Source organism: Argopecten irradians, chromosome 6 (assembly GCF_041381155.1).
Source record: "Argopecten irradians isolate NY chromosome 6, Ai_NY, whole genome shotgun sequence".
In the NCBI taxonomy this organism is placed as follows: Eukaryota; Metazoa; Mollusca; class Bivalvia; order Pectinida; family Pectinidae; genus Argopecten; species Argopecten irradians.
This window is the reverse complement of record NC_091139.1, coordinates 27270420-27296296: the sequence shown is the minus strand read 5'-3', so window position 1 is coordinate 27296296 and position 25877 is coordinate 27270420. Positions and strand designations below refer to the sequence as shown.

General features: G+C 34.1%; 2 protein-coding genes across 2 annotated transcripts; one reads left to right on the top strand and one right to left on the bottom strand.

The window, feature by feature from the left end:
• The first annotated feature begins 1854 nt into the window (after window positions 1-1854).
• Window positions 1855-5732, top strand: LOC138325492 (uncharacterized). The gene is made up of 5 exons (XM_069271185.1): window positions 1855-2153; window positions 3583-3667; window positions 4148-4283; window positions 4671-4750; window positions 5153-5732. The coding sequence occupies exons 1-5, from the start codon at window positions 1918-1920 to the stop codon at window positions 5282-5284; spliced, it is 669 nt and encodes a 222-aa protein (XP_069127286.1). The 5' UTR covers window positions 1855-1917; the 3' UTR covers window positions 5285-5732.
• Window positions 5379-25837, bottom strand: LOC138325493 (dynein light chain Tctex-type 5-B-like). The gene is made up of 5 exons (XM_069271186.1): window positions 25771-25837; window positions 11693-11862; window positions 9539-9638; window positions 8771-8861; window positions 5379-6140 (listed from the first exon to the last, which is right to left on the bottom strand). The coding sequence occupies exons 2-5, from the start codon at window positions 11828-11830 to the stop codon at window positions 5975-5977; spliced, it is 495 nt and encodes a 164-aa protein (XP_069127287.1). The 5' UTR covers window positions 11831-11862; window positions 25771-25837; the 3' UTR covers window positions 5379-5974.
• Window positions 25838-25877: the final 40 nt, after the last annotated feature.

Here is a 25877-nt window from a genome sequence, read left to right as displayed (position 1 = left end):
CAAATGATCTTCTTATTAGTCCAAGAATACTATTTGCTTTATTGACTGCTTGTTGAATGTGTTTAGAGAAATTAAGATCCTTGTCCACATGCACTCCTATGTCTTTTTGCGATGATTTGTTCTCAAGATTAATTTTATTACCTCCTGCATCTGTCATGTTGTACTTCCGACTTTCATTGCTTTTTCCTTTTATGGTTAGAACCTTACATTTCAGCGGATGGAATTTCAGTAGCCATGTGTTTGACCATTCTTGCAGTTTGTCCAAATCCGATTGTAAAGCCTTTTTATCATCTTCATTTCTAATTTCCCTGTAGATTTTGGTGTCATCGGCGAATTGGAAAGTATTTGATGTGGTATGTTCCGGTAAATCATTTATATAAATCACAAATAAGATCGGACCCAAGACACTGCCTTGCGGAATTCCGTTCAATACTGGATAGTCCTTTGATGATTTCCCATTCACTATTTCGCATTGCTTTCGTTTACTAAGAAAGTTTTCCACCCAATTAAATATTTTCACGTTTATTCTATAACTTCGGAGTTTGGCGATTAATCTCTTATAAGGCACTTTGTCAAAAGCTTTCATAAAGTCCATGTAGACAACGTCGATTTCTCCTCTATGGTCCAGAATATCGGTTCAATCTTCTAGCACCATCAGTAGTTGTAGAACTGTTGACCTTTTTGCTATGAATCCAAACTGTTTCTCACTGAATAGATTATTAAGGTCCATGTGGTTGACTCTTGCATCTCTGATTATCTTCTCCATTGTCTTTCCAACGGTCTGCAATTTCCTGCTTCTGATTTTGAACCCTTCTTGAATATAGCCGTTATGCTGGCTTCCTTCCACGCCTTAGGTACTATACCTCCATGTACTGATTTGTTGAAAATATTACGAAGTGGTTCACATAGAATTAATTTTAGTTCCTTTAGTAATCTTGGGTGTATCTGGTCTGGACCCTGTGATATTATATAAGATATGTTATATAATTATATAAGATATCTTATATATGTATATCATATATCTCATATATTATTTAAGATATCTTATTTAATTTTCCATATAAGATATTTTATATCATTGAAATCTCGTTGCTATATAAAATATCTTATATAGAATGAGATTTCGTAGCATTTAAAACCAGAAACTAATTTCTCCCTCGAGCATCATTCGGAGCACATTGAAAACACAGAAGCAGTTAATTCCCATCACTCTATTTGTCAATTCGAACATTTCGACAATAAATATATTGACTATAATGGTGACCTATCTATACATACATACTTTTGTCTAATTATATAAGATATCTTATGTAGATGAGTTAAATGAGATATCTTGTATACGATATAAGATAACTTATATATGATTAATTAAAAAAAAACCATATGAGATATCTCATATTATATAAGATATCTTATATAATACATATATCTTATATAGTATGCATGGTATTTTATATATTTAATTAGATATATTATATATTATATGAGATATATCATATATTATATAAGATATCTTATATTTCAATTAAGTTATCTTATATAGGGATTCAAAATTGTATAAATGGTTGTGCTTATCCCTTGAGGGGCGATGGCCAGAGGTCAATTTGGCTATTTCCTTTAAAACGACTTCTTTGATTCATATTTTAAGTTTATAGAGTTTTTGTGATATAATGTATTTATTAAATTGCATTATGAGTTATGTAGGCCCTTTGGACCTCTTGTTTAGTTATGTTCGCTCGGTTAGAGAATGATGTTAGAAGGGAGATAAATCTCACAAGTGAACTCAATTTCTTGCATAATGCGTTGTAGACGTTCTGTTCAAAACGTCTGAGTGATCATGATGTAAACAAAACCTGATGCAAGGATAATATTGCTTACAAATAAACCGATATATGTTGCTTTACCACAAAGAACAATATGACTGACATAGAGAATGTTAGACGGAGGTGGCAGGATGTGAACGAACACTTGGGCGTTCCTGAAGATGTGTCGGACAGGTGGTGGGATATAGTACAGGGCCTATACGGGGAGCCTGTAAGACATTACCACACACTACAACACTTACGGGAAATGTTTCAGCACTGCGAATTAGCCAAAGACCATTTCACATTCTCGAGTCCTCACCTAGTGACATTAGCAGTCTTCTTTCACGAGTAATTATATTATTGTATCACTCATTAAAATAATCTTATTGTAACTGTACATATTGATACACTATTACTAAAATTGAAATAAGTTTACAGTATTTCATATTGATAAATTGTATATTACTCATTAAAATTATTATACAATAATTATATATTGATACATTGTATTACTTAAATTAAATCAAAGAAAGAGTAATTATATTTATTCATTATATTACTTATTAATTTAAATTAAATAATCTTACAGTAAGTATATTTATACATTGAATTAATACTGATGTTAAATTAATTATTTTTTAAGTAATTATATAAATACATTGTTTTACTCATATTAAATGGAATGATTTTTGTCAGGACTATAAAGTTATCAAATTTAAAGCCTTATTTTAATCTTGACGAAACTTGCAATGCAATTTGCATCGCCCAGTGTCTCGTTCCAAATGATAAATACATGTATAACATTACGTGTGTAATGTATGTAAATAGACGTTACATCTTACCATTAAGAACGAGACCCTGTGCATCACTTTTATTCCACTGAATGTGTTGCTGTTAGTTATGCGTGATATTGACCTCAAGGTTAAATTGCAAATGTAAAACCGTTTTTACTTATAATAAAAAAGACATCGTTATCTAAAATACAGGGCCATGTAATATGTTGTGTGTGTGAATATGTCGGTATGTTTTGGAAAGTTGCGGTATATTCATATTGTGTCATTTTGCATTAGTGGGACGTCTGAAAAATGCCACCAAAGACATCCAACTGCACAACCCAGTTGGTCACATTATAACCGACAAATGGCAAACCAGTCGTCCCAATCCCTTTGTAATGAATGCTAAGCAGGAGTAGAAACTACCATATTTATAAAATATCTCGACCAGGCGACAGAACACAGGAGCGAACGCTCAACTCGAGACTAAAAATATGCATTGTCAAGGGAGACGTCGAGAAGATGAAAGTCAGTTAGGAAGAAGTGAAAAGATAAAATCCAAAGTTCAGTCGTCGTTTACATCAAATTCAGGCCTATGATTGTAGATGCTTCGCACATGTTAGAGAATGAAATGCATTGTTTCTTTATATTATTATACTCAATATTACAAAAACGCACTATATTACTTTACTTCAGTAAGAATATGGAATGTTGTAATCCGTCAGGGCAGATATATAATCTAGAATGTTTGAAAAGGGGTTATTTCATTTGAAACAATTGATACTAACCTCTTTTCTACGTTTGTTTCAAACTGGCGAATTGCTTGGGTTGCAACCCTAACTGAATTCGACAATGTTTTGTTTGTTAACATAACGTAAACATTAGTGTCAAACGATAGAACATGGTCTCACGGATTCTGACGTTAACATAACGTAAACATTAGTGTCAAACGATAGAACATGGTCTCACGGATTCTGACGCTAACGTGATCATTTCAATTCCAGTATTATTTATGAACCAAAGAAACCAGATAACGAAGAAAGAAGTGCTGACAAATTTGAAGAGTATGCTGCAGAAACCAAAGTTCTGGTAGGTGTCCTCGACAATTTTCTTTCTCTTTCAAAGAAATTTTCTTTGGATGTTGTGAAAGGCTTTTATTTTTGGCTAATCACATATCACCAAAACATCCACTGCTTGTAAACTCGAAATCTTTTCAGCATATCGGACTAAATTCGTTTGTATTTTGCAGTTCGTAAATGTCAGAAGACCTTTCACCAAATACAAGTGACACTGACCTTTTCGAACTTGTTGCAATCTTTAAATATTATCAATATATTTTTACGGAAGCAAATAATCATAAATTGTCGTTAACTAACATTTCTGCAATGCACACATACATTGGTTTATCTGTCTAAAAGTATTTCGTCGATATATTTAAAACTTTGCGTACGTATCTAATTAAGGTGCTTGTCATTTCACCACTTTAGACAGTTGAACATTTACCTGGGTTTCAACCACCGATTCAACATTATAATAAACTAACTTACATGATTTTACCCGCTGATGTAGAGTGATGGAGACATTGAGAAGGTAAAATCCTGGATAATGCTCACCAAATCTCATTCTGCAGGGATAGGAGAGAACTCCGCCGATGAACATTACTTCCTAGATATGGACATGGCTGTGCTGGGTAGACCTGAGGCAGGTTGGTGTCTTGGTGATCTTAAACTCAAATCTTCACAATAGGTCTACTGTTGTTTTTTGAGTCTTTGAGAAAATATGAAAAAAATACTTATCTAGATTTCAATGTAACTAAGTGTGAAAACCATTAGAAATATATGACAGTGGATGCCTTTTGATTTCGTATTAACCAGTCTTTCAAAATTTAATGTTTCATTTTTAATAGATTCCAATACTGTATAAAACATATAAAATGTTTTAATTTTGAACATCAACAAAGGCAATGTTTTTAGAAACATATTTGAAGAAGACAATTTTTTCAGGAAACCTTCAGTTTTACACATCTTTTTCTGATTTATGTATACAAGTTTGTGATGTGTTTTTCAGTTCATATTGCATTCATCCATTTCAGACTATGATGAATATGCATCCCAGATACGAGCCGAGTATATCCACGTACCTGAAGAATTGTACAGGTCAAAGAGAGCACAGGTAGATAATGTAATGACTGATAATAAATTGTCACTTATTAAAACTGGTTGAACAAATTACGGTAATGTAATTAATTCACTGGTTTATTAATTTCACACAGTAATATTCATTATGAATGTTTTAGCATTGGAGATACGTTGGGTAAGAAAATTGATTACCGGCAAAATCAGTACATGTATTTGAGTTTCATTTGACAGGCGGTGGGTGTTCCTTACTAGCAAAAGTTTGTTCTGATGCATGCACTCCGAATTTATCTAGATTTACGTAAAACAAAAATAATGAAAAAAGTAAGTAAGAAAGAAAAATACGCACTGAATTAAGAATTATAATGAGGATATTTTGTACGTTTTTAATTTAAAATAATTACAGAAACGTATGCCAAAGCATCCATACTTTTTTCAGATATTGGAGGACTTTTTCACAAGACTGCCTTTGTTCAGTACCAGACTGTTTCAGAAACAATTTGAAGATCAAGCGAAGACGAACTTGAGACGCGAGATTTCAAGACTTCGGGATAACTCTATTCCATTATAACTTTTATTTGATAAATGCTATTTATTGACAACAAACAATATAATTAAAACAAAATAACAATTTTAATATGTTTAAATTACAATATTTTGGCATAAATATAAACTTCGCATGATAAGGATGGACGGTTATCAAAATTTTGTTGAATCCTTTTAAAGGCAATATATTATTTGTGTTTACAATTATATCTTTGAAATGTATTCAAGTGCAATATATATCCATATTTATGATATTATAACTACAATGGTTGTTTGAGAAGTTCTATATATACATGCATATAATATTAACTCTGTTTACATACATACATGGGGATATTTGTATGTGACGTCGTCTTTTAAACAAAATGTTGTTTTTGAATATTGATATAACATAATTCATTGTACTGTACACCTTTTGCACATTTTCCTAAACTATTTATAAAATGTAGAATAAACATATAGCAGTAAAACTGTGTTCGATTCAATGTAATTTTGTAACACAAAAAACGTTTTCAACGTCATTAAAACAATCCACTTCTAGGCATTTTGTACTTTGTACATCCAATAAAATTGAATAACACTTTGGACCAGTTGACAACATTTGCACTAAATTTTCTTCTTACACCAACACAACTTTCGCACAGAGCAATTTCCGTCACTAGATCCACACAATTAATTTAGATTTAAGTTATTTCCATGCTATCTGATATTGTCGTCACTCGAAGTAGACGGCGTACACAGTACCCACGGCGAATATGTGTTTGTTGTGGAATGAGGCTGCGGCGTAGTTATCACGGTCATGGTCCCACAAGTATCGGCTCCCTATCCGGACACCCTGGTCGTTCTTCTGACCTATCGTCACCGTACACACGGTCTTGTACCTGTAACAAGAGAGGAAACATTAGAATGTGAGGGACAAAAAACTACCAACTGACAGAATCAGTAAAATTTAAAAGTCAAACAGATTGACGGAACTAGAACTAATAACACCCTTCACCGTTACCCCATAGGCCGACATGGCAACGATATATTCCTCCATGAAGACCATTATGTTTCCATGATAACCGTTATTGAAGCATGTGGTATGTAAAATTAAAGACATCCATATGTTAGACAAATCACCATAATTGATCAAAAAGCTAACAATTTTACAAAACCCGTGTATAGTGACATGGTTACCTTGGCAATCATAAAGTATATCTACACATGGTCCCCACCGTTGCTGTCAAGTTTAATTGAAATTGACCCAGTAGCTTAGGAGGAGTTTTGTCTGGACAAAAACTTTCTATAAACAGACATTAGTGATAGCCTACAGTTACTAAACAGACAGACGGAATTGGTGATAGTCAAACAAACTGACAGAATATGTGATGACCTACAGTCAAACAGACTGACAGAATATGTGATGACCAACAGTCAAAAAGACAGACGGAATCAGTGATAGTCAACAGAATCAACAATCAAACAGACTGACAGAATATGTGATGAGATGACCAACAGTCAAACAGACTGACAGAATATGTGATGACCAACAATCAAACAGACTGACAGAATATGTGATGACCAACAGTCGAACAGACTGACAGAATATGTGATGACCAACAATCAAACAGACTGACAGAATATGTGATGACCAACAATCAAACAGACTGACAGAATATGTGATGACCAACAATCAAACAGACTGACAGAATATGTGATGACCAACAATCAAACAGACTGACAGAATATGATGACCAACAATCAAACAGACTGACAGAATATGTGATGACCAACAATCAAACAGACTGACAGAATATGTGATGACCAACAATCAAACAGACTGACAGAATATGTGATGACCAACAATCAAACAGACTGACAGAATATGTGATGACCAACAATCAAACAAACTGACATAATATGTGATGACCAACAATCAAACAGACTGACAGAATATGTGATGACCAACAGTCAATGACGGATAAGCTAACGCAATCACTTATAGCAACATAGTCTTTAAACATTAAAGTTGTATTTCTGGTAATTTTCACTGTAACGATATATTGCTTAATCATTTGATATTTGAACATGCACATGTAACTTATTGATTAAGCTCCCCAAAAGAATATGTCGGCCTATAAGAGCGCCGAAATCTAGAGATCATATATTCCTGGTTTTGAATACAGCGCATTCAATCACCGCCATGTTCAGTACCTTCGGCTTTTGTCGGCATTTCAAATCGTACCGCGTGACTTGTGTCCGCACGTCCTGCACGTGGTGATCCAGGTAACTAGCGTAAGCGCACACGTGTTTGTTTACGTTTTCCTTCTGGCTAATATGAGCAAATCGTGCTGGTATATGTCCACAGAGCGAGTATTTGAAACATCTAATTCACACATTGCCGTAATTCAATATTGTGTGTACTAAATATTGTAATGTGCAAGCATTATTTTCTTTGTAGATCCAGTCTGCTGAGGTCGACCGCATGTTTTGTTTATGAAAAAAAATGTTGACATTTGGTTTCACAACTCTCGTGTTACTTCGATATTGTCGCGACGATGTTCGGAATAGTTCGGAATGATTCGGCATCTTTCGAGCTTATTTTTGACGTGTACACGTTAAAAAGATTTTTTACTTCTATAATTAAAAATACTTCCAGTGCTGCAACTTTATAAAAAGTGGTAAAAGTAGAAAGTTTAAACCTCGGACAGACGGGGTAAAATGTGTATAACACTTAAACAGTTTTTACTATGACAGAAAGAGCGAAAGTGATAGACCATACAACTTTAAATCAGAGACGAAGATTTCCGCTTGAATATGATTTTAACCTCTGAGTATGGTTTTTGCAATCTGGCAGCAGTTCGCTTTTCTTTGACAGGAGACTGTTATAAGGCGCGTTTCTCGTTAGATAGCAAATACATTGTACATTGTATTTCATTGTATGGGAACTATTTATGTAACTGAAATATCTGAAATTGGCGGCAGTACACGGCTTCCAATATTTCCGTCTCATGGTAGTTTTTGCTCAAAATCATCTAGGCAAGAGGTTATTCAGATGTCACACTAGATAAATCTTTCATTTAATGTTTGCGTGAAACAACTAGCAATAGTTAGGATAATTTAGGACGGTATTCCCTGTTTACAGTTCGTGCATACAGTTAATGATTATGTTTTGTCGATATTTTTGTATGTTAAAGTCGTTTCTCCTTATAGCAAAACTACAAGTATTTCATAAGTGATATTTAACTTAAGTTTGCGGACAAAGACAGTCATTAAACAGCACATAACGATACACTGGCACGGATGAACCTTTCTAAAATGCTTAAAACTAAGAGACAGTTACATGAGGCATCTTCTCTACACGGTTTTCTCCGGTAATACACATACACCTAAAATCGGTGTATCAACTTATATTTGCAAGTGGATAAAGAACCAAATCGAAATGGTAAAATTAGTGAAGTATATTCTTGGAAATAAAATTGATTTGAAAATCAAGTTTAAAAGCGATGCGAACATAACATGAACTTACCTTTTGAAATTGAGTTCTTTGACTCTGTGTTTGATCTCGTCAGACAGAGATTTCGACAGTAATGAACATTCAATAGGATCATACTTCCGACCTTAAAACAATAGAAATGTATGTAGGTGATTTTACTGAAGCAACATCTCAATACAACATTCGATTGTCATACAACGTATTTTAGCCTTTTCAATACATAAAGAAACCTTCACATGCCAATGATTTCGTCGTTTTCTTGAGCTTGACCGTTCAGCAATTCCATTTGGTGCTAGATACACGGATGTTTCCTATCGTCAAATGGAGGAAATTTCTTAACTTATAAAAGGAAACCCCTATCCGTGTTGAAAAACGTCATTTTATATGTTTAGATCACATCCGATATGATTTGTTTCTCATATATATTGTTCGTTCAGAGGAAATCCTGTTTTTCCGTAATCGATTCCTATGACTGCACATAAATGTAATGATAATATTACCATTAAGTAAGTTGAAAACAGTCGCATTGCCTTATATCTATCGAATTAAATTTGAAATTCCCAAACAACATGATTTCTATAGACCTGGCATATATCTTCCAGATTGGGTTCTACGACTATTAGGGCTATCATGTCTTCTGGTACCACCAGAGATTACTTGTGATACACGATATAATAATATTAATGTAATATTTTACCATATATTCTATTATTTGATGATATGCGCATAAATGCTATCGTGATACATGATGCTACTGCAAAGTTGAAAACAAACAATCATCTTCATAAAGAGCGGCCATACCTTCCAGATTGGTGTGTAGAATGTCCTCAATGATTGGAGTAATTTTATCTGCCCTGAATTTTGAGGGGGGATCCAGTTGGTATGTGTTCTCGTAAAACACCTGTAACGAAGTAAATATTTACTTCAAAAACATAAGTTATCACAGTTTTCAAATGCGTCCCAAATTAGCTACCTTTGTGTCCTTTCTACAGTCCAATGTACGTGTCGAAGCGATTGACTTATACCCATATATTAAAACGCAGCACATTTAATATAAAACCCTCATCTTATTGGAGACTTATATGTTCTTTAAAGAAGAAGTAGATACAAAACAAGCTATTACTGCGCTTGCCTGGTAAACAGTACTGAGATCAGTATATTTTTTTTTCGTTTTTCAATTTTGCGTTTGATAAATTGATATTTAAACCAAAAATTTCAGCAAGAGTACTCGAAGAAAGCAACCGGAACCATTAGTAAATAACACTGAAGTTGAACGCATGATTTAGATAAGTGTTAGTGGAAGAAAGTAATGTAAGTGTTCGGACTATCCGACAATCGTGTTATTGCAGTAAGTGAAACTTTGAAAAGAAATATAGGCTAAATGTAACTTTTAAACATCATTTATTTTTTAAATAAGAAAGCACAGATATGAAAATAATCAGAAAAGGTGGGCATTCAGAAACAACCATGTACAAATTTTTGTTTTTTTTTTTTTTTTTTTTTTTGTGTGTGCAAATTTTGCATATTTGATAAACATTTATACATACATGTTAACTTTATTGATTGGATGAATAAGAAGAACATGTGATTAATTGTGGAAATGTGAACATTAGGAATATCAACCTATACCTGATCTTGAGTAAATTGATTTTTACATTCTTATGAAGAACTTCGTTGATAAATGGTGATTGCCTCGCGAGCCTTCAATGTTGTTTTAGGAATCGTGTTAAAATGATGTCCACTTTACCATTTAGCACTTGAAATAGCATTATTTCCCCATAAACTGTATCGAACCATCTGTCTTCAAACAACTCAGGTGATGTAATTACACCAAGACGGTAATTATAGCAGTTTGTCTCTAAACACAAGGTCTGTTACCCTAGTAACCAGCGACACTACCACTCAACAAATCGATACTCTGGAGACAGGCGAGCCATCAGATTGTGATGGATGTGTGTAGGGAGGGCCTCTTCTGATTAGACTCCACAAACCCACCAACTCACCTAGATACTAAAGTCTTCCATAAATATATATCTTGATTAGCTCATGAAAAATTCAAACAACAAGTACTAATGGCCTAGAGATGATCAAAATAAATAGTATCTTTGTCTTTACGTGCCACTAGTTAAATAGTAATGTGCTTTTGAAAAGTCGCTATTTGGTTTCTTAATCAACGAATACTAACGAACAAGGGTTGGCCCAATCGCAATATCAATTGTATCTTGATTTTTATGTGCCATTCCTTGTCAGTATTGTAATTTTGAGAAAAGCGTTCTGCAGTCTAATTTGTTCAAGTCGCTAATTGGCAATATTTTCATCCAAGCAAGGACTTACAGCATTTTTAGACATGAATTTGGCTTTTCTTTACAGAACTAAATGGTATATAATCATCAGGAAACCGCCGTGATTGGGTATTAATCCCAGATTTATAGATGATCGACAGTGATTAGGCGACAGTAGCATTAACAGGTTAAATGGCACTGCTGTGGCTGTGGGTAACATGACCGATACATACATGTCTATTGAATTATTTACGGTATTGAGGGCGGTTAAGCACGTATCCATCAATTATTTATAGTAAATGTCTCGTAAAGATTTGTTTACCTGGATAAAACATGCAATCACTGTTAACACAACATTAGCATCCTGAGCAACTGGGGAACGATTACATGAGTCGTGAATGCACATTTACAGGTACATGTAATATATAACCAATTTCTCTAGTTCTTCTTCATTTGATATCTAATGCAAGGAACACATCAACACAATAATTAAAGATTAAACATAGAATGAAATGAATTAATCTTCGAAACTTACCTACTGCGACATTTTGAAAACTCAGTGATAACAAGGAATCATACGCAAAACTAAAAATATTCACGTTTAAGCAATGCTTGACCAAACATATGCCCTTAGGAATAGTATTGTAAATACATGTAGTAATAGCTCTCTTACCTTTTTCATTGGTCTTCCAGAATCATCATGACTTGGGTCATAAGCGTAGGATATGACACTAGATCCTGCTGCATGAACCCTCTTTTCGGGTATATCAAAGAAACTGGACACTTTGGCCCCAAGAGCCTTCCCGGTCATGATGTCGATACGTAGGGTTGTTGTTCTAAATCCTGCAGTCAAAGAGAAATGATGCTAACTGAAAACCATCCATCGCTACGAGATCATTTACTTACAAAGGTCCTGGAATAATTGAAGACCATTTGACGTTAAATGGAAATAGACGGAGACATTAAGTTCACATTGATTTACGTAGAGAAATGTACTAATTCAGCAGTGTAGCGTAGAGCTACCCAGCTGTCCGCGCGTGCCGATTGATTGTGCCAAGTCCGAGTGAACAGGTGCCCGCTATCATAATGTAATCAACATGAACAAGATGTGTAATAATGGCGAGAACACGTGTTAATTTACGGCCTCTGTAGCTAGTGACGTCTGCACTGTTGTGTTGACCAAACAGATGGTCTGTCCATTACTGCAGGACTACTTATTCGTGTTATGCTCTATTGTTGATGATCCGGGTACAGAATGTAGCATATACCTGTTGATACATTTGACATAGTTCGTATAGTAATCCAGTTATGTCGCGGATATAACGCATTAGCTTAGGGCATTGTCACTGTAACAGCGAGTAGAAAGAGTTCGCTTAATACAAAAATTGATTTCCAGGTCTTAGATTCTCCATGGCAACTTTGGATTAAAACAATCAACAAAGCGAAAACCTGCTTATTAAAGATACATTTTCCCTTATATTTTGCCTCATTAGCTACATGTATACTCTTTGGTGTAATTGCAAAATTTATCATAATGATGAGAACTTTATCTGTGCCATACGAGTCAGCACAATCGACTAATGTGAAACTTCTCTGGACATGATACATGTCATATCTGGAGTCTCCTGCCTTCATGACGTTACCCGAATCTTGTCTAACCAAAGAAAAATGATATCAAAAGTGTTTAGACAAAAGGCAATATCCCTAGCTTCTTCTCCCGGCATGTCAAATGGTGGTTTAAGAGGTATTGAAGAGATTTAACAGCTGAATGTGAGACTTTGTGGTAATGTGATATTTGAGTTTCTCTGATTCCATTTTATTTGATATTTGAGTTATTTGAGATTTGAGTTGATAGTTTGTCCTATTTATTGGTGGTTTGGTTTTTGTAACTAGTGTTCATCGATAGATTAGGAGTAATTGTATGCTTGGTTGTATGCTTGAAGTATTGATGCATTGTTGTACATGGTGATTGAAGCATGAATCGTGTTTGTCGGCCTTGAAATAGTTTGAAACCGGTGTATACTATGTATACAGTTCTAACATAAGTATACTTTCAATCCTCATGGAACAAGTCACCTCGACTAATATGATGTCGACCATTGGCAAACCAATCGTCAACTATCAAACTGCTGATCAGTAACAAGGTGTCTCAACTACCATTTTCATAAATACCTTATTTGTCGTTCATCTGTCTTGGTCAGGAAAACAATCAAGATACGCACAAACGCTAAATCAAAGTGAAAGTTAAGGTATAAGGGAGATATAATATAAAGACCAAATCGTTCATAAGAGATAACTGCGTAAAGAATAGATACCGAAGAAGGGTAAATGTCAATTTCATATAAAACTACTTAGGTAGATGGAGAAATTGCAAGATTCGTCCACATTACTTTTATGAACTTAATTGAACAGGGTTAGGTAAGAAGAATTGAAGGCCAGAGAAAACTAGGAGTAGTCGGGGAATAAAGGAGCAGGAATGTGATTCTTACTCATTTCATATGACTGAATAATATCTATGAGAAACAAAAAAGGTCAGATGTTATCAGAAACAGAATAAAATACATTTTAAAATACTACAGGGAGGGTTTACTTTTATTAGCCGAGATAATTCATCTCTTTGCTATTAAATAGGATCAATCACATCCATGACGAGGCAGAATGAGAAATGTGGATACTGGTTCCATAGAAACACATGTACTTCTGTTTTGTGTCTGCATGTTGATAGGTTTTTAGTCCCGAGAGTTGATAGGTTTTCGGTCGAGAGAGTGAAAATCAAATAAATATTTTGGAGGAAGACAGTAACAAAATACCTGTGCATTGGGAATAAATTCTTCCTAACATCTCTAAAAAGGCAAAGTTATAAAACCTAATTTTTTCTCTAAATATGATAAATTGTAATGAAATATTTTTGGAGAACAATGCCACTCTTCATTTCTCTACAGAAGAATACTTTCGCTTTGCTGGCTTGTAGGTTTTATAAATATACTACAGCTATGAGTTTACATAGCCTTGGTTTTGTTCTTGATTTCATCGTTTATTCAGTCCATCATATTTGAAGAGAGTGGCGGTTTACCCACGGTGTGGAATCACGTGGTCTGTAGTTGGTGTGTTATACGAATCAAAATGGCGGCCGCCAGCAGTTTTGTCAGAAAAGGAGGTAAGTCACTGAAAATACTCTTTTTTTTTGTATTTCTTTGATTTTTCGTCAAACAATACATCAGTTTTACATTAATCACATAATCATGAAATATTGATATAGTTATCTTCCATACACATCTTTCACTCTGCCAATCTTTCTTTCATCATTATAATTACGTTGTTTGATTTCTTTTATAGAGAGAGAGGAGGGAGAGAAAAAAAAATTAAAAAAAGAACAAAGAATTGGGAAGGAAAGAAGGGATAATGGGATGAACTATAAAGGAGAGATCGTGAAGAATAAGAGTTAAATGTAGATATATTCTTATATGAAGAATAATGAATCAACTAATGAAAACATGAGTAAAAAAAGTAAAGATAAAAAAAAGAAAGAAAGAAGGGAAAAAAAAGGAGGCAAGAAGTTAGATAGTCATTCTATATTTGATAGTTACAATTGAATTAAAAATTACTGCTCAACAACCTGATCAAAAGCAAGCATGACACATGTATGTATGACAACAAATAAATATATATTCTATTTTAATAAAAGATATGTTCAACTGTCAGGGATTTGTTGAGTTCTATTAGCTTTATCCATTTTTTCCAATCTTTGGTAAATTTTTTAAAAGTTTGTTCTCTTTTTCTATACGCTATAAATCTTTGAACATGATAATAATCTTGAATACAGTTTAAAAAAGCCATCATATTTAAAGAACCATGTAAACATCTTGTTTTATAAATATTGTGTTTGATAAAAAGAACAATTTCATTATCTATTCTTTGATATATGCCGTTATAATTAAGTTTTCCGAAAAGAATAGTTTCTTTATTTATTGCAAATGGTATAAACAGAATATCTAAAAGTTTTTCAAAATTAGCTAAAAAGTCCTGAACTTCAGAGCATTCCCAAAATAGATGAGTGATTGTCTCCCTTTCTAAAACACATAACAAACAGTGAGGATTATTAGAGAGACCAATTTTACAAAGATAAGTGTTAGTTGTTAGTATATAATGGGAAATTCGGAACTGAAGTTTAGTATTATTGGTAGAGATGAAGGGTATGTTGTATATATCTTTCCATGTTTCTTGATCGTAGTCAAAAGAGGTTCCCCATTTAGCTTGACCAGTTATTAAAGTATTGTTTTTGACAAGTGCTCTATAAAAATCTTGGACTCCACAAATGTTTTTCAGTATAATTTCAAGACTAAAAGGAATAGTTGGATAAAATAATTTTTCATTTGGTAAATTTACCTTCTTCAGATACTTTTTAATGCTGGATATCAGTCCATGATATTGAAGATAATTACTTATTACACCATAAATATTACAAAATTCATCATATGTTAGGAATGAACATGGAGAAACATTTTTTAACAGGTCTTGTATTATTGAAATTCCCTTTCTAAACCATGATTGGTAGAAAATCGTTTTATTTCCAACAATAATGTTTTTATTGTACCAAATTGGTGTCTTAAGAACAGAGTGTTTTTCCGCTTCTAATTGATTATCCTTTAATCTTAGTTTGAACCATGCTGTAAATACATCCTTCCAAAAATCATTCTTACAATGAGATAAAATTTTATTCAGATATTCACTTCCACAGTTTGCCAAATAAAGAAAGTTTACTTAAGTTTTTAGAATCATTTGCCATTTACCATTTAATCTAAAAATTCTTCTTATCCACCATATCTTTAACGAGTCTATAAACGATGAAAGATGAATCATTTTCAAACCTCCATCTATATAATTCTGGATAACTACATCTCGCTTAACTTTATCTGAGTTGCTATTCCAAAGAAAATTAAAAAGAACTGTGTTAAGATGTTTTACAAAATTTTCATCTGGATTTGGAAGTGAAATAAAAAGATGATTTAACTGAGAAATTAAGAGAGATTTTATGATACACACTCTACCAATAGGAGACATTTTCCTTTTGTTCCATGTTTGTATTAAATTTTTTTAGTTTACATAATTTTTATCAAAGTTCAATTTTGGTATTTTATGAAGATCAACATGAAAGTCAATACCAAGAAGTGTAAATTTAGTAACTCCCCATTGCAAGTTCAAGCTCGGAATAAGTGTATCACTACTATACTTTTTACTGCCTATCCAAATAACTTGGGATTTTCCTGTATTTATTTTAAGTCCTGAAATTTTGGCATAAATATTTAATTCTGTAACAGCTGCCTTCAAAGAGTTTTCAGATCCATTAAGTATAAGAGAAGTGTCATCAGCATATTGAGAATTTAAAATACTACAATTTTCTATATTTATACCAACAATGTTTCTGTTATTTCTAATACGAATAGCTAAGACTTCCGCACAGATGATAAAAATATAAGGAGCGATTGGATCGCCTTGACGGCAACCGCGCATAATATTAAAAAATGAAGACAAATTACCTCCTTGATTAATTGCAGAACTAGCATTATGATGTAAAACTTTTATCCAATTTCTTAAACTATTTCGAAAATTAAAGTATTTCAGAGTTTTATCAATAAATTTCCAGGAAACGGAGTCAAAAACTTTTTCGAAATCAATTATTAACAACATTCCAGGGATATCATATTCCTCAGTGTATTGCATAATATCATAAATTAATCTTGTATTTTATCCTAAATATCGTCCAGAAATAAAACCTGTCTGGTCTGAATTTAAAATTTTACCCGAAATATTTTTAATCCTGTTAGCTATTGTCCCTGAAGCTATTTTATATACAATGTTTAATAAAGAAATTGGACGCCAGTTTTTAATAAAGTATTTTGATTTGTTTGGCTTTGGAATACATGTGATAATGCCCTGACGTTGTGTAATTGAAAGTTGACCATTTAAGTACCCATAATTAATAGAACGAACAACGAAAACCCCTAATTTACTCCAAAAACATTTGAAAAACTCTGAAGTGTATCCATCCGATCCCGGACTTTTATTATTATTCATATTTTTAAGAGTTGTTGATGCTTCTTCAAACGTTATTTGACCCTCCATACACAAAGCTTCTGTATTATTTAATTTTGGAACTTCACAACCTTTTAAAAATTCTTCTAAATCTACTTCCTCAATGTTCTTGTCAACAGAATATAATTGTTCATAAAAAGGATTTAACTTCACTAAGGATTTCATCTTGATTAGTGATAAACTCTCCATTTTCTTTCTCAAGTTTTGGAAAATACTCTTTATATCGGCATTTTATAGCGACGAGCATATGCTATACACAATTCTAGACAAACCGATACCTTAGTTCTGTTGCAACGCTCTGTACTTTTCTGTAACATTCTGACCAAAGTTTTGAATCGGAGCGATTTTGCTCGTAGTAGAATTGGTAGTATACACGAACATACGCTTTTCGTACGTTTCTGTGCGGGGGCCATTCGCTCTAAATGTAATATTGTCTAAATGTTATAGTCTACATTCAATTGCACATCTATACTTTCTGGCAGAAAACATCATGTTCATTGTTAATTCTATGTAAACAGGTTGTTACATGAAGGATTCCATGAAACTTCTTTGGGAAAGAATATAAACATAATCCTATTTTGAGTCATGATATTTATCACAACTTCGATAAGCAAATAAAAAACTTATCTTTGCGACCGTTTCTTTGCCTTTTATTCTTAACAATTGTCAGACTTTATCTGAATTTTCAAAATCTGAAATCTAACGCGATGGCAAACAGCAACGGGATTTTATATTCGTTCCCTTCTTCAACATACAAGGCGATAGTTTAAAGCATTATCAATGAAAGGAATATACTGTTCTGGAGAGGAATAATATCACATGACTTAGACATTAAAGACACATGAAGGTGAAGATGATTTGAAAAGAATTCATCACATTACAAAAAAAAAGAGTGTCGCATGACTATTCCAGAAGGATGAACGGTGATGTTTGATTTATATATTGTTCGATTTGGGAAAAAATGGAAAGAAACTATGCTGTTAACTTTCCCATAGACTATTTCGTTTTTCGTGGCCAGATTTATATGTGTTTGGATTTAGACACTCTGTACCTCTTGTCTAATCAGTTATTATTGAAGGTGGTGATACTTTTGTGTGACTCTTTAGACTGAAGTGAAGAACTATCTTCAGACTCCTAGATAATTTCTGTTTAATGTGCTAAATGTAATAGTATTGCCTTTCATTTATTTGGGAGGATGGAGAAATTACATTACAGGATAGCCTGGGGTACGCAATGTTATCAGTCATTAACTTCAGTCATTACTTATTAAAATTAAGTGGAGAAACGGAATTCGCGCGAATTTTATTTTATTACCATTGATTTTGGGTGTCACAAGGTAATGTCTTTGTGTTGTCAAACATAATGCTTGCAGCCAAGTGTACTAAAAATAATATTCCGCCTTTGCATATTACAGAATTATCTGCCCTTGTAGGTAGGTATTGGTTGTAACGTCAAGCGCTTTCCGAGCGTAACGTCATTCTTTTCGGAGAAAACAACATGAATTGCACTCAAAAAAATGTGACGTAACAATCGATATTTATCCGCAAGGGAGCTAACGTTGTAATATTCGAAGACGGAATAATTAAAACAAAACCGAAAATCTCTTCAGAATACAGGTAATGGGTTTTAAAAAACAGCATTCTCAAAAATTTTGGCAAAAAAATCTAAATGGAAAGTTCAAACTGAAGAGAATCAAATGAATGTTTTCCCCTGGAGGATTCGGGACCTGATGCAGACATATTCTTGTTTTCAGCTGAAACACATATTAGGAGATACATTTCCATTTATAAATTCGATTCACGTCTCATCTTACATGTGTAAAGATATGTTCCAACGAAACCTACCAAATTGGATCACTTTTTTGATGTTACATTGTAATTGTAACTTTTTCTAGCGTTTTGTACTTTATCCAGATTTTTTTTCTTGCCCTTCTAAGCCCTGTGTTTTTTTTCGGATTATTCAAGTCATTTTTCTCTCTTATCTGCCTAAAATACGTGGGACGTTTCTGGAGTTTTTTTCCAATTTCAGAAGACATCATTTTCATTTTAAGATTATCTAAAATCTGATGGAAATTGACATATGATATTGTCTTAGTTATTATGTTATGAAGGAACATCTTATTTTTTTTTATTACAGTTTTTGTTAGTTTAGATTGTAAGCTGGAAGAAAAATTATGTATCACGTGTTTTCAAAGGTTCCATTTGGTTAGCGGCCAGACCAGGACTTAGATTCGAACCCGGGATTCGAGCTCTGCCGCCTGAGCTAACCTGGTCTACACGATGATCGACACGTCAATCGCTAACTATACGGTTTATTAAAAATAAAGAAATAGGAAAGCATAGGTAGAGAAAAATAATATGTATATGAGTTCACCTGAAGCCATTATATTTAGATGATCGTAGGTTATTGTAACTTACAAAAACTCATACATGAGTTGCATGACATCTTGATTATTAAAAATAGAGCGAAGTTGTATCACAACGTTAACTGTGCTCGTCAAAAGTAGTGTTGCTTGAAGGCTGATTATCATGGTTTTAAGGAATGCTTAATGTCTTTTATGTGAAGTGTAGGAATTGTTATCAGCTGTTTGGGCACAACCAAGACTACTGTGGCTGGCGTCGTGATTTGCCATACGCAAAGTCATCACATTACAAAATAAAAGTGTGTACGCATGACTATTCAGAAGGATGAAACGGATGATGTTTGTTTTCTTTTATATTGTTTCGATTTGGGATAAAAAATGGAAAGAAACCATGCTGTTAACGTTCCCATAGACTATTTCGTTTTTCCGTGGCAGATTTATATGTACCTCTTGTTAAATCAGTTATTTAATGGAAGGTGGTGATACTTTTGTGTGACTCTTTCAGACTGACGTGAAGAAACTATCTTCAGACTCGCTAGATAATTTCTGTTTAATGTGCTAATTGCTATAGTATTGCCTCTTCAATTTTTTTGGGGATGATGGCAGAAATTACCATGACTGGATAGCTGGGGTAAGCAACGTTATCACTGTTCATTATCTTATCCATTGATTTTGGTGTGGCACAACGGTAATGTCTTTGTGGTGTCGCAAACTTAATGCTGGCAACGTATGTACAAAAAATAATATTCCGCCTTTGCATTAACGTACATACTTTTGGAAGAATAAAATGAATTGCGTGACGTTTCAATCGATATTTATCGCTAAGGGAGCTAACGTTGTATATTCGAAGACGGAATGGAAAAATCAAATACAGCGTTTATAAACAAACAGCATTCTCAAAATTTTTGGCAAAAAATCTAAATGGGAAAGTTCCATATAAAGAGAATCAATGAATATCCCTTCGTGGAGTGTGCTGTGCTGAGGCAATTGTCTATACAGTTACAACTAACATATAACATTAAAAAAATAAATTACCAGAGCTACAAAAAAAAAAAAAAGAGTGTCGCATGACTATTCCAGAAGGATGAACGGTGATGTTTGATTTATATATTGTTCGATTTGGGAAAAAAATGGAAAGAAACCATGCTGTTAACTTTCCCATAGACTATTTCGTTTTTCGTGGCCAGATTTATATGTGTTTGGATTTAGACACTCTGTACCTCTTGTCTAATCAGTTATTATTGAAGGTGGTGATACTTTTGTGTGACTCTTTAGACTGAAGTGAAGAACTATCTTCAGACTCCTAGATAATTTCTGTTTAATGTGCTAAATGTAATAGTATTGCCTTTCATTTATTTGGGATGATGGAGAAATTACATTACAGGATAGCCTGGGGTACGCAATGTTATCAGTCATTAACTTCAGTCGTTACTTATTAAAATTAAGTGGAGAAACGGAATTCGCGCGAATTTTATTTTATCACCATTGATTTTGGGTGTCACAAGGTAATGTCTTTGTGTTGTCAAACATAATGCTTGCAGCCACGTGTACCAAAAATAATATTCCGCCTTTGCATATTACAGAATTATCTGCCCTTGTAGGTAGGTATTGGTTGTAACGTCAAGCGCTTTCCGAGCGTAACGTCATACTTTTCGGAGAAAACAACATGAATTGCACTCAAAAAAATGTGACGTAACAATCGATATTTATCCGCAAGGGAGCTAACGTTGTAATATTCGAAGACGGAATAATTAAAACAAAACCGAAAATCTCTTCAGAATACATGTAATGGGTTTTAAAAAACAGCATTCTCAAAAATTTTGGCAAAAAAATCTAAATGGAAAGTTCAAACTGAAGAGAATCAAATGAATATCCCCCGTGTGTGTGCAGTGCTGAGGCATTTGGTCTATGTTGCCTCACAGTACACTAACAATTTAACATTAAACAAAATAAATTACCAGAGCTGAAAAGGACCTGGTACCAGAAGCGGACTCTTAACATTTCGTAGTAAGACAGACATAATTAAAAAACATCATTGAAATAAAGAGAAAAAAGTTAGAAAATTATTTTGAATCGGTTTAGCCGATTGATTTTATCGTTCTTTCAACTGTCATTTAAGGACGGCTTATTATATGTCTGTTTGTTTTGGGAAGCTGTGGTATATTGGTGTTACAGTGTGTGTATGTCTGTTTGTTTTGGGAGCCTGTGGCATATTTGTGTTACAGTGTGTGAATGTCTGTTTGTTTTGGGAGCCTGTGGTATGTTAGTGTTGTGTCTCCTTGTGATGATGTGTTTTGGGAGGCTGTGGTATATTTGTGTTGTGTCTCCTTGTAGTAGTGTGTTTTGGGAGGCTGTGGTATATTCGTTTTGTGTCTTGCCTCTTTGTGATTATCAGTGATACATACAGAGAATCCACCCTTTTACAGTGGAGATAGTGGAACTCTTGCCCTTTATAGTGGAGATAGAGGAACTCTTGCCTTTATAGTGGATTATCTGTATATATCATTGAAAGATACCACCGAAGACGCCTAACAAGAACACCCCAACACGAACCGATCACATTATACTGTTTTCCCCTTGGAGGATCGGGACTGAAGCAGACATTTCTAGTGTTCAGCTGAACACATATTTAGAGAACATTTCCATTTAAAATTCGATCACGTCTCGACCTCTTACAAGTGTAACATGAAATGTACCACGACACTACCCAAATTGGAACACTTTTTGAAGATACATGTAATTGTAACTTTTTCTAGCGTGTACTTTAATCCAGATTTTTTTCTTGCCCTGTCTAGCCCTGTGTTTTTTTTAGCTTATTCAATTCATTTTACTCACTTATCTGCCAAAAATACGTCGTTTCCTGGAGTTTTTTTCCAATTTCAGAAGACATCATTTTCATTTACAGATTAATAAACAGATGGAAATATGACATATGAAATTGTCATAGTTATTATGTTATGCAGCAACTTATTTTTTTTTTATTACAGTTTTTGTTAGTTTAGATTGTAAGCTGGAAAAAATATGTATCACGTGTTTTCAAAGTGTTCCATTTTGGTTAGCGGCCAGACCAGGATTACGATTCGAACCCGGGATTTCCGAGCTCTGCCGCTGAGCTACCTGGTCACCGATGATCGACCCAGTCCAATCGCTACATACGGTTTATTAAAAAATAAAGAAATAGGAAAGCATAGGCAGAGAAAAATAATATGTATATGAGTTCACTGAAGCCAAATATTTAATGATCGTCGGTAAATACGTGATTGTACTTACAAACTAATACATGAGTATGCATGACATCTTGATTATCAAAAATAGATCGAAAAGTTGTATCACAAACGTTAACTGTGCTCGTCAAAAGTAGTGTTGCTTGAAGGCCTATTATCAATGGTTTAAGGAATGCCTTAAAGTCTTTAATGTGAAGTGTAGAATTGTTATCAGCTGTATGGGCCAACACGACTACAGTGGCTGGCGATCGTGATTTGCAATACGCAAATCATCACATTACAAAAAAAAAAGAGTGTCGCATGACTATTCCAGAAGGATGAACGGTGATGTTTGATTTATATATTGTTCGATTTGGGAAAAATGGAAAGAAACCATGCTGTTAACTTTCCCATAGACTATTTTGTTTTTCGTGGCCAGATTTATATGTGTTTGGATTTAGACACTCTGTACCTCTTGTCTTATTAGTTATCATTGAAGGTGGTGATACTTTTGTGTGCATCTTTAGACTGAAGTGAAGAACTATCTTCAGACTCCTAGATAATTTCTGTTTAATGTGCTAAATGTCATAGTATTGCCTTTCATTTATTTGGGAGGATGGAGAAATTACATTACAGGATAGCCTGGGGTACGCAATGTTATCAGTCATTAACTTCAGTCATTACTTATTAAAATTAAGTGGAGAAACGGAATTCGCGCGAATTTTATTTTATCACCATTGATTTTGGGTGTCACAAGGTAATGTCTTTGTGTTGTCAAACATAATGCTTGCAGCCAAGTGTACTAAAAATAATATTCCGCCTTTGCATATTACAGAATTATCTGCCCTTGTAGGTAGGTATTGGTTGTAACGTCAAGCGCTTTCCGAGCGTAACGTCATACTTTTCGGAGAAAACAACATGAATTGCACTCAAAAAAATGTGACGTAACAATCGATATTTATCCGCAAGGGAGCTAACGTTGTAATATTCGAAGACGGAATAATTAAAACAAAACCGAAAATCTCTTCAGAATACAGGTAATGGGTTTTAAAAAACAGCATTCTCAAAAATTTTGGCAAAAAAATCTAAATGGAAAGTTCAAACTGAAGAGAATCAAATGAATATCCCTCGTGAGTGTGCAGTGCTGAGGCATTTGGTCTATGTTGCCTCACAGTACACTAACAATTTAACATTAAACAAAATAAATTACCAGAGCTGAAAAGGACCTGGTACCAGAAGCGGACTCTTAACATTTCGTAGTAAGACAGGCATAATTAAAAAACATCATTGAAATAAAGAGAAAAAGGTTAGAAAATTATTTTGAATCGGTTTAGCCGATTGATTTTATCGTTCTTTCAACTGTCATTTAAGGACGGCTTATTATATGTCTGTTTGTTTCGGGAAGCTGTGGTATATTGGTGTTACAGTGTGTGTATGTCTGTTTGTTTTGGGAGCCTGTGGCATATTTGTGTTACAGTGTGTGAATGTCTGTTTGTTTTGGGAGGCTGTGGTATGTTAGTGTTGTGTCTCCTTGTGATGATGTGTTTTGGGAGGCTGTGGTATATTTGTGTTGTATCTCCTTGTAATAGTGTGTTTTGGGAGGCTGTGGTATATTCGTTTTGTGCCTTGCCTCTTTGTGATTATCAGTGATACATACAGAGAATCCACCCTTTTACAGTGGAGATAGTGGAACTCTTGCCCTTTATAGTGGAGATAGAGGAACTCTTGCCCTTTATAGTGGATTATCTGTATATATCATTGAAAGATACCACCGAAGACACCTAACAAGCACACCCCAACTCGAACCGATCACATTATACTGTTTTTCCCCTTGGAGGATCGGGACTGAAGCAGACATTTCTAGTGTTCAGCTGAACACATATTTAGAGAACATTTCCATTTAAAATTCGATCACGTCTCGACCTCTTACAAGTGTAACATGAAATGTACCACGACACTACCCAAATTGGAACACTTTTTGAAGATACATGTAATTGTAACTTTTTCTAGCGTGTACTTTAATCCAGATTTTTTTCTTGCCCTGTCTAGCCCTGTGTTTTTTTTAGCTTATTCAATTCATTTTACTCACTTATCTGCCAAAAATACGTCGTTTCCTGGAGTTTTTTTCCAATTTCAGAAGACATCATTTTCATTTACAGATTAATAAACAGATGGAAATATGACATATGAAATTGTCATAGTTATTATGTTATGCAGCAACTTATTTTTTTTTTATTACAGTTTTTGTTAGTTTAGATTGTAAGCTGGAAAAAATATGTATCACGTGTTTTCAAAGTGTTCCATTTTGGTTAGCGGCCAGACCAGGATTACGATTCGAACCCGGGATTTCCGAGCTCTGCCGCTGAGCTACCTGGTCACCGATGATCGACCCAGTCCAATCGCTACATACGGTTTATTAAAAAATAAAGAAATAGGAAAGCATAGGCAGAGAAAAATAATATGTATATGAGTTCACTGAAGCCAAATATTTAATGATCGTCGGTAAATACGTGATTGTACTTACAAACTAATACATGAGTATGCATGACATCTTGATTATTAAAAATAGATAGAAAAGTTGTATCACAAACGTTAACTGTGCTCGTCAAAAGTAGTGTTGCTTGAAGGCCTATTATCAATGGTTTAAGGAATGCCTTAAAAGTCTTTAATGTGAAGTGTAGAATTGTTATCAGCTGTATGGGCCAACACGACTACAGTGGCTGGCGATCGTGATTTGCAATACGCAAATCACAATCGCTAGCCACTAGGAGTCGACGTATTGACCCAGTCTCGTTATTTAAATTTCTGTCGTGTGAAACATATACGAGGTGGAAAAGAAAATTCAATTGTCAGAAACCAACGTTCAAATAGGCCTATGATGCTTGTTACACGGTGTCAATGAGTGTGGCGTCGTAACGATTTTTGACCATTCCGTTATTTCCGGTATTCTTGGGTTGTACCGTTAGCGAAATCAAAATACAGTTAGAATACTGTTTTCATACATAGAGTTTGTTCTGTGTTACTTTCTTTCCCAAGATAATGAAATATTTACATAAAATTCATAGGAAACAGTTAAGCATTTTTCAAACTTACCCGCTTGACAATATTTCTTTGGCGTCTGCTTCGAAATTGCAGTCTGAATCGTCAAAACGCTTGAATGTTAACACTAATCACCGACAAATCACCGGAACGTCAAAGTT